Below are 10,000 nucleotides of genomic sequence, written 5' to 3' on the forward strand. Positions count from 1 at the left end.
TTTCATGCATAGCTGCTCTTTAAGTACTCTGGAAAATACATTCTCTCTCTCATCTCTATTATCTATTCTTTACTTTCAGTGTATCACCCCCCCCCATCTGTCTGTCTGTCTGTCTGTGTCTCTGTCTGTCCGTCCGTGTCTCTGTTCGTCTGTCTGTCCGTCTGTCCGTCCGTCTGTCCGTCTGTCTGTCCGTCTGTCTATCCGTCTGTCTGTCCGTCTGTCTGTCCGTCCGTCCGTCTGTTCGTCTGTCTGTCCGTCCGTCTGTCTGTCCGTCCGTCTGTCTGTCCGTCCGTCCGTTCGTCTGTCTGTCCGTCCGTCCGTCCGTCTGTCTGTCCGTCTGTCTGTCCGTCCGTCTGTCTGTCCGTCCGTCACTCACCGCTGCACTTCCCTTCTTCTCTAAAATCCTCTGCCCGTCCACAGTGTCCTTAATCTCCTACAGAGAACAGAAACAGATGAATGGAGGTTAGAGACGCCAAGAATAAAACGACAATTTCACAAAGCAAAAAAAGGGATTTTGATGTCTCTTAGCTGATTTAATAGGACCACAGAGTTTTAAAGTGCTCATATGATGCTCATTCTCAGGTTCATAATTGTATTTAGAGGTTGTACCAGAATAGGTTTACATGGTTTCATATTTTAGTTGTACTGCTCATTGCTGCAGCTCCTCTTTTCACCCTGTGTTCAGGTCTCTGTTTTAGCTACAGAGTGAGACCTCTCACTGCTGGAACATCTTTGTTGGCAGTCGCACATGCTCAGTAGCTAGGTAAGGACTACACGCTCAGTAGCTAGGTAAGGACTACACGCTCAGTAGCTAGGTAAGGACTACACGCTCAGTAGCTACGTAAGGACTACACGCTCAGTAGCTAGGTAAGGACTACACGCTCAGTAGCTAGATAAGGACTACACGCTCAGTAGCTAGGTAAGGACTACACGCTCAGTAGCTAGGTAAGGACTACACGCTCAGTAGCTAGGTAAGGACTACATGCTCAGTAGCTAGGTAAGGACTACATGCTCAGCTAGCTAGGTAAGGACTACACGCCCAGTAGCTAGGTAAGGACTACACGCTCAGTAGCTAGGTAAGGACTACACGCTCAGTAGCTAGGTAAGGACTACATGAGCTAGCTAGGTAAGGACTACATAAGCTAGCTAGGTAAGGACTACATAAGCTAGCTAGCTGTTTCTCCAACTTCAGTAGAACAAGGCAGGATTAGCTGGGAGACTTCTTCTAAACGAGGGAACACTTCCACCTTTGTGTGAATACCTGCAGAACAGGGACATGGACGTAGTTCTTTTGGAGATTATGGTGAACTAGTGTGTGTTGTAGCAGTGTTTTGCCATTGAGAACGAGCTAGCATGCTAACGGTTAGCCCCCTAGCCCCCTCGTCTCAGCTAGTGACGTAGAAAGCCGTGCAGATGTTGACCAGCTGACCCGGAGACTGAAGACAGGACACATTCAGAAACCGTATCTCACTCAGAACAGCATGGAGGGTTATCAACGTCTGTATGAAGCACCAGAGACACTAAATAACTCCCCAAATCCCAGAAAAAGTCATTTTTCCATAATATGGGCTCTTTAAGTCATTGAATGTAATTAAGTAAAAGTGTATGTATGTATCACCTTTCTAGAGCAGATATCACAATAAAAGATGAAAGGAAGACACAGCGTACGATATCAGAGGCCGGGAGCAACAACTGAGCTGCTTTCACAATGTGTCCAGAGATTTTAGAAGAGATTTGAGGAGGTCAGGAGAGTCTCCTAACTGATCAGACTTGTGACAGAGAGTGATATATGATCCCAGCATGCATCAGGAGGTGTTGCTACCTGCTGGAGTTTCCTGATGCTGTCGTTGAGTTCTTCCTTCTGTTTCTCCACCTCCACCAGCTGCTGCTGCACCCCCTCCACCTCCGACTGTTTCTCCTGCAGGACAGAGACACAGAGACACACACACACAGAGACACACAGAGAGACGCACACACACACACACACACACACACACAGAGACAGAGACACACACACACACAGAGAGGCACACACACACACACACACAGACAGACAGAGACACACACACACACACACACACAGAGAGACACACGCGCACACAGACAGACAGAGACACACACACACACACACACACACACACAGAGAGAGACACACACAGAGACAGTCTTAAAGATCTGATTTGAGGAAATGGATTTTCCTGCAGTCTGAACGCAGCCTCAATCTTCCCGACCCTAATCTGAATCTAAGAGTCCTGACTCCAGTCGCAAATAAGTTTTCATCTTCATCTTAATAAGGACGACAGCAACAGGAGACCATCAGAACCATTACACACTGAACAGCTGGACTGTATCACTACGATTAGAACAATATCAACGTCATTTATATAGCACCTTCCATTACAACACATTAAAACAAAGCATGGATAATCAACAACAAACAGAACATACACACACACACACACACACACGGAGGCAGGCAGGCAGGCAGGCGCACACACACACACACACACGTACACACACACACACACACACACACACACACACACACACACACACACACACACACACACACACACACACACACACACACACATACATACACACACACACACACACACACACGGAGGCAGGCAGGCAGGCACACACGCACACACACACACACACACACACACACACACACACGCACACACACACACACACGGAGGCAGGCACACACACACACACACACACACAGAGGCAGGCACACACACACACACGCACACACACACACACACACACACACACACACACACACACACACACACACACACACGAGGCAGGCAGGCAGGCAGGCACACACACACACACACACACACACACACACACACACACACGCACACACACACACACACACACACACGCACACACACACACACACGCACACACACACACACACACACAAGCTAAAACCAGTGACCATTCTCAGCACTCTCCTGGTGTAAGAAAACCTCGGTTGATGCCCTCGTCGCTCTTAATCCAGCTGACTGAGGGATTAATTTAGAAAAACGACATTTAATTCCCCTCCCAATCTTCTGCGGCCCCCCCCCCCCAGGCGGCAGCTACCCACCTGACAGAGAAAAGCAACTTGTAATTGTGCAGGAGAACAACAGTCACACACAACACAACCTGGACCCTATGTTCCCATGTTTCTGTGTCTGATGAAGTGACTGATGGGAACATTTTCTTATTTTTTTTTGCTGCTGACAGGCTCAGATTATTATTCTAACGTCTGATAACATTATGGGAAGGATTTCTAAGGAGGTCGACCTTTCTGTTAAAGGGTAAGATCCTTTTTTTAAACATAAAAACATCCAGGAAATTGCCTTCGCTAAACGCACCAGACTCCATGTAAATAATCAGTGATTTTAGCATCGTACAACACACTTCATTCAAAGTGGACAGAAACTAAATAAAACTATGAGAAGCCGTTTTGGGTCGTCTTTCCACTTTTCCAACCATCACAACTCTAGTTTTCGTTGATATAAACACATAGTTTATTGATTTACATGTGAAAATAGTCTGGCTCTATTCACGCTAAAAGTACTGTTTTTCTAAATGGAGTCTGGTGGGTTTAGTGTTAGCGACTTCAGAGCTGTTTCTGGTTCAACAGAAAGGTCTTAAAGAGGTTTTAAAGGTCTATCTCTGTAGGGATCCATCCCATAATGTTGTCAGACACTTAGAATAATAATCTGAGTCTCTCAGCGGCTAAACAAGCACTTCTGTGAAGGTAAATACTAGGGGTGGGAATCACCAGAGGTCCCACGATACGATATTATTCCTATTTTAAACATATTGCGATATTCTGCGATATATTGCAATTCATTACATTTTCCAACTTCAAATTATGTCCCCAAAGCAAAACTTTGTCAACATCTGTTTTGTTTAAAGGAAAAAATGTCTCTGGTTTGTTCATCTCACTTCAATTTTCCATCTAGTGGACTAAAAAAAGCAGCTGATCTTATTATTCGAGTACCAAAAGGTTAATGTGCAATTTATATAATACAAGATCGATACTTGGTATCCGTGTATCGATACAGTATTGCCATGGAAAATATCGCGAAAAACATGAGTATGTTATGGGCCATAAAGCCTTTTATTAATCATCAACTATCATCTGAAAGGGATGGAACAGAAGGAACGCGCTGGTGCTTTAACGACTTAAAGCGCCCATATGATGCTCATTTTCAGGTTCATAATTGTATTTTAAGGTTGTACCAGAATAGGTTTACATGGTTTAATTATCAGAAAACACCATATTTTTGTTGTACTGCACCGCTCTCTCTCACTGCTGCAGATCCTCTTTCAGCTGGTCTCTGTTTTAGCTACAGAGTGAGACCTCTTTTCTTCTTCTTCTGTACTATCTTTGATTGCACATGCTCAGTAGCTCAGATGTAGCTCATGTCAGCTAGCTAGCTCCATAGACAGTAAAAGAAAGGCTGTTTCTCCACCTTCAGTCAGTTACAAGGCAGGATTAGCTGGGAGACTTCTTCTAAATGAGGGCGCACATGGAAGTAGTTCTTTAGTAGATGATGGTGAACTTGTGTGTGTTGTAGCAGTGTTTTGCTATTGAGAACGAGGTAGCATGCTAGCGTTAGCATTAGCATGCTAACGCTACGAGCTAACGGTTGCGGTTAGTCAGCTTGTTTCGGCTTGTGACGTCACAAGCCGTGCAGATGTTGACCAGCTGACCCGGAGACTGAAGACAGGACACATTCAGGAACCGTATCTCACTCAGAACAGCATGGATGGTTGTTTTCTAAGTGTGTCTGTGTGTGGAAGCACCAGAGACACAAAATAACTCCCCAAATCCCAGAAAAAGTGTTTTTTTTTCATAATATGGGCACTTTAAAGCCTATGTTGCAGGGTTTATTTTCTAATGAATTTGCGCAATTTGCTTGTTGGTAATAAACATTTAAACTGTTACCAACAACATCAAATACAATGATATCACAAAACGGAATAAAATATGAAAAAGTAGTACTATTTTACAGCGGTTTGCAATGATTCTCTTTCCCCCCCACAATGCATTGCATTACGTCACGTTGGGGAGACGACAGACGAAAGCCCCGTCTCTGTTCACTGTCTGTGGTCTCGGTCTGTGCCACTGGTCTCGGTTCACTGTCTATGGTCTCGGTTTGTGCCACTGGTCTCTGTTCACTGTCTATGGTCTCGGTCTGTGCCACTGGTCTCTGTTCACTGTCTATGGTCTCGGTCTGTGCCATTGGTCTCGGTTCACTGTCTATGGTCTCGGTTTGTGCCACTGGTCTCTGTTCACTGTCTATGGTCTTGGTTTGTGCCACTGGTCTCTGTTCACTGTCTATGGTCTTGGTTTGTGCCACTGGTCTCTGTTCACTGTCTATGGTCTTGGTTTGTGCCACTGGTCTCTGTTCACTGTCTGTGGTCTCGGTCTGTGCCACTGGTCTCGGTTCACTGTCTATGGTCTCGGTTTGTGCCACTGGTCTCTGTTCACTGTCTATGGTCTTGGTTTGTGCCACTGGTCTCTGTTCACTGTCTATGGTCTTGGTTTGTGCCACTGGTCTTTGTTCACTGTCTGTGGTCTCGGTCTGTGCCACTGGTCTCTGTTCACTGTCTATGGTCTCGGTCTGTGCCATTGGTCTCGGTTCACTGTCTATGGTCTCGGTCTGTGCCACTGGTCTCTGTTCACTGTCTGTGGTCTCGGTCTGTGCCACTGGTCTCTGTTCACTGTCTGTGGTCTCGGTCATGTGCCACTGGTCTCTGTTCACTGTCTATGGTCTCGGTCTGTGCCATTGGTCTCGGTTCACTGTCTATGGTCTCGGTTTGTGCCACTGGTCTCTGTTCACTGTCTATGGTCTCGGTCTGTGCCACTGGTCTCTGTTCACTGATCTATGGTCTCGGTTTGTGCCACTGGTCTCTGTTCACTGTCTATGGTCTCGGTCTGTGTCACTGGTCTCTGTTCACTGTCTATGGTCTTGGTTTGTGCCACTGGTCTCTGTTCACTGTCTATGGTCTTGGTTTGTGCCACTGGTCTCTGTTCACTGGCTATGGTCTCGGTTTGTGCCACTGGTCTCTGTTCACTGTCTCTGGTCTCGGTTTGTGCCACTGGTCTCTGTTCACTGGCTATGGTCTCGGTTTGTGCCACTGGTCTCTGTTCACTGTCTATGGTCTTGGTTTGTGCCACTGGTCTCTGTTCACTGTCTATGGTCTTGGTTTGTGCCACTGGTCTTGGTTCACTGTCTGTGGTCTCGGTCTGTGCCACTGGTCTCTGTTCACTGTCTATGGTCTCGGTCTGTGCCATTGGTCTCTGTTCACTGTCTATGGTCTCGGTTTGTGCCACTGGTCTCTGTTCACTGTCTATGGTCTCGGTTTGTGCCACTGGTCTTGTAAAATATAGCTTTTGGTCTCGACCGAGTCCATGTGTCTTTATTATGTGTATAATAATATTGGAGGGAAAGTGAAACACAGCTTGGACGGGGATGCTGTTCGGCTTTTCACAAGTTAAGACAGCTAGCTATGCCGACGTTTGCTAACATTAGCGCAACAGCGTTAGCCTAGACTGCTAGCTAGGTAAATATTAGGAGTTTCCTATATCTGTGTCCATGTTGTCAACATAAGACATGTTGCGTTAGTGCTCCTTTTGTACCATAATTGTATTGAATTAAATGTTAAGCTTCGGTCCTACGAGATGAGTGTGTTTTTGTTACATACAAAGCTAACTGGCTATAGTTAGCCTGTATGTATGCTAGCGGAATTAGCTAACGCTGCGTAACAAGCCAGCAACTTCGGCAATCGGCAGTAGTTTCGGTGAGCTAACCACGACAGTATTGTCGCCCACAATCAACCTCTGACAACCTGCAGTGCTGTTTGAAATAGAGACGCTTGTGGATGTGTTAGCTAACTACTGCTGAAGCTGCTGGCTGGCTACGCAACGTTAGCCAATTCCGCTAGCATACGCACAGGCTAACTGTAGCCAGTTAGCTTTGTGTGTAACGTAACAAAAACCCACCCATCTCGTAGGAGCGAAGCTTAATATTTCATTCAATAAAATGATGGTACAAAAGGAGCACTAACGCCACAGGTCTTATGTTGACAACGTGGACGCAGATATAAGAAACTCCGAAGGCAGTCGTAATATTTACCTAGCTGTCTAGGCTAACGCTGTTGTGCTAACGTTAGCAAAACATCGGCGTAGCGTTAGCTGGCTGTCTAAACTTGTGAAAAGCATCCCCGTCCAAGTAATAAACAAACACTAGGCAAATATGTTGTGACTGGAGCTAGTAGGCTACCATCAAAACGTGAGATATCTAATCAATATGTGTTTACAACGTCGGGGGATTTCACAGGTGGGACTGACATAGCTAGCCCATAGCTAGCATGATGACTTCTATTTCTAGACCTAGCTAGATTACCAGTACTTATCTGAACTAACGACATGATCACTGTCACTAGATATAAAGAAAACCTTGACTTTCACTCTGTGCTATTCACTGACAGTAAAAACACCTCTTCCTCATCCCAGTCAGTTACCATAGTACTAGGCTGAGGTACAGTCACCATAGTTCTAGTACTAGGCTGAGGTACAGTCACCATAGTTCTAGTACTAGGCTGAGGTACAGTCACCATAGTTATGGTACTAGGCTGAGGTACAGTCACCATAGTTCTAGTACTAGGCTGATGTACGGTCACCATAGTTCTAGTACTAGCCTGAAGCACGGTCACCATAGTTCTAGTACTAGGCTGAGGTACAGTCACCATAGTACTAGGCTGAGGTACAGTCACCATAGTTCTAGTACTAGGCTGAGGTACAGTCACCATAGTTCTAGTACTAGGCTGAAGTACAGTCACCATAGTTCTAGTACTAGGCTGAGGTACAGTCACCATAGTTCTAGTACTAGGCTGAAGCACAGTCACCATAGTTCTAGTACTAGGCTGAGGCACGGTCACCATAGTTCTAGTACTAGGCTGAGGCACAGTCACCATAGTTCTAGTACTAAGCTGAAGCACGGTCACCATAGTTCTAGTACTAGGCTGAAGCACGGTCACCATAGTTCTAGTACTAGGCTGAGGTACAGTCACCATAGTTCTAGTACTAGGCTGAAGCACGGTCACCATAGTTCTAGTACTAGGCTGAGGCACGGTCACCATAGTTATGGTACTAGGATGAGGTACAGTCACCATAGTTCTAGTACTAGGCTGAAGCACAGTCACCATAGTTCTAGTACTAGGCTGAAGCAGTCACCATAGTTCTAGTAGTAGGCTGAGGTACAGTCACCATAGTTCTAGTACTAGGCTGAGGCACGGTCACCATAGTTATGGTACTAGGATGAGGTACAGTCACCATAGTTCTAGTACTAGGCTGATGCACGGTCACCATAGTTCTAGTACTAGTCTGAAGCACAGTCACCATAGTACTAGTACTAGTCTGAAGCACAGTCACCATAGTTCTAGTACTAGGCTGAAGCACGGTCACCATAGTTCTAGTACTAGGCTGATGTACGGTCACCAAAGTTCTAGTACTAGGCTGAGGCACGTCTCCCCAGCGTGACGTCATACAATAATACCAAAAACGACAAAAACTGGCCTTTAACACTATTTGGAGACATTTTTAACAATGACATACATATGTTGCGTGCTTTATGTACCCATTAATCAACAGTGGTGGTTAACCTGCAACATGGGCTTTAAACTACTCAAACAGCTATTTATTTTAGGGATGCACCGACTCCAGATTTTTGGGGTTCTGCTGAATCCTGAACCCCCTGGTTGAGATTCTGCTGAGTCCTGAACCCCCTGGTTGAGGTTCTGCTGAATCCTGAACCCCCTGGTTGAGGTTCTGCTGAGTCCTGAACCCCCTGGTTGAGGTTCTGCTGAGTCCTCGTCCCGTCCTCAGTCCATGAACACAGTCAACACATTAATGAAGTAAACAGTGACTGTCCTTCCTTTGCCGTACCTGAAGTTGCTGCATTCTGGCTGCTGTCTGTAGATTCCTTCATGCTCAGCTCGTATTCTTCCAGATGTTTCATACCAGATGTTGTAACAGCGGTGATGTTGTGTATTGTTTAGGGTCCTCGCCACCACCAGACTAATCAGCATTGCAGATTGAACATGTATCTGGACTTGAATGGCCTTCTTTTGACTGAAAGTACTGCCAAACAACCCTTTTTCTGCTCACCAGTTCCATTTCCACTTCCTCTCAGCCTGCTGCATTGAAGCTCCACCTACGTAAACACCTTCCTGTAATCAACGGCGCCGTCATCACGGCGACCAGCGTAGCGCGGAGTGACAGCGTAGGGTTCAGCAGAAATCCAACCCCGTCAAAAAGCCCAATATTCAGCCCAATCTGAAGTATATATTTGTTTCGGTTTCTGTACTTATTGTTTATTTCTTAGTAATGTTTAATATGTTTGTTTGTGTATGTATGCACCTTTCACTCAGGTGTAACTTACTGTGGCAATAAACTCCTTTCTGATTCTGGTGAGTATTTTTAACGCACCCTGCTGTTTGACAGGAAACAACTCAACACCCGACCTGCCCGCTAATTAGACTTCCTCCATCATTAATTAACTTTTCCTATTAAGTTTCCTCGTTATGGCCGTTATCCGGGAGATAAAACACCCACACACACACATATACACACACACACAGACCCAGACACACACACACACACACACACACACACACACACACACACACACACACACACACACACACACACACACACACACACACACACACACACACACACACACACACACACACACACACACACACACACACACACACACACACACACACACACACACACACACACACACACACACACACACACACACATACACACACAGACCCAGACACACACAGACACACATATACACACACACACACACACACACATATATACACACACACACACACACACACACACACACACACACACACACACACACACACACACACACAGAAAGTAATCAGTGCTGGCCAG

The 10,000-nt window shown here is 45.8% G+C and overlaps 1 protein-coding gene across 1 annotated transcript in view; it reads right to left on the reverse strand.

Moving 5' to 3' along the window:
* LOC144513549 (GRIP1-associated protein 1-like) overlaps positions 1 to 10,000 on the reverse strand; it is a 37,753-nt gene that overhangs the window by 24,163 nt on the left and 3,590 nt on the right. The window contains exons 3-4 of the mRNA XM_078244650.1: positions 1,823 to 1,918; positions 377 to 433 (exon numbers count right to left, since the gene is read on the reverse strand). Coding sequence (XP_078100776.1) covers positions 377 to 433; positions 1,823 to 1,918 — 153 coding nt within the window. The remainder of the gene's footprint in view (positions 1 to 376; positions 434 to 1,822; positions 1,919 to 10,000) is intronic.

This window comes from Sander vitreus, unplaced genomic scaffold, assembly GCF_031162955.1.
Source record: "Sander vitreus isolate 19-12246 unplaced genomic scaffold, sanVit1 ctg274_0, whole genome shotgun sequence".
In the NCBI taxonomy this organism is placed as follows: Eukaryota; Metazoa; Chordata; class Actinopteri; order Perciformes; family Percidae; genus Sander; species Sander vitreus.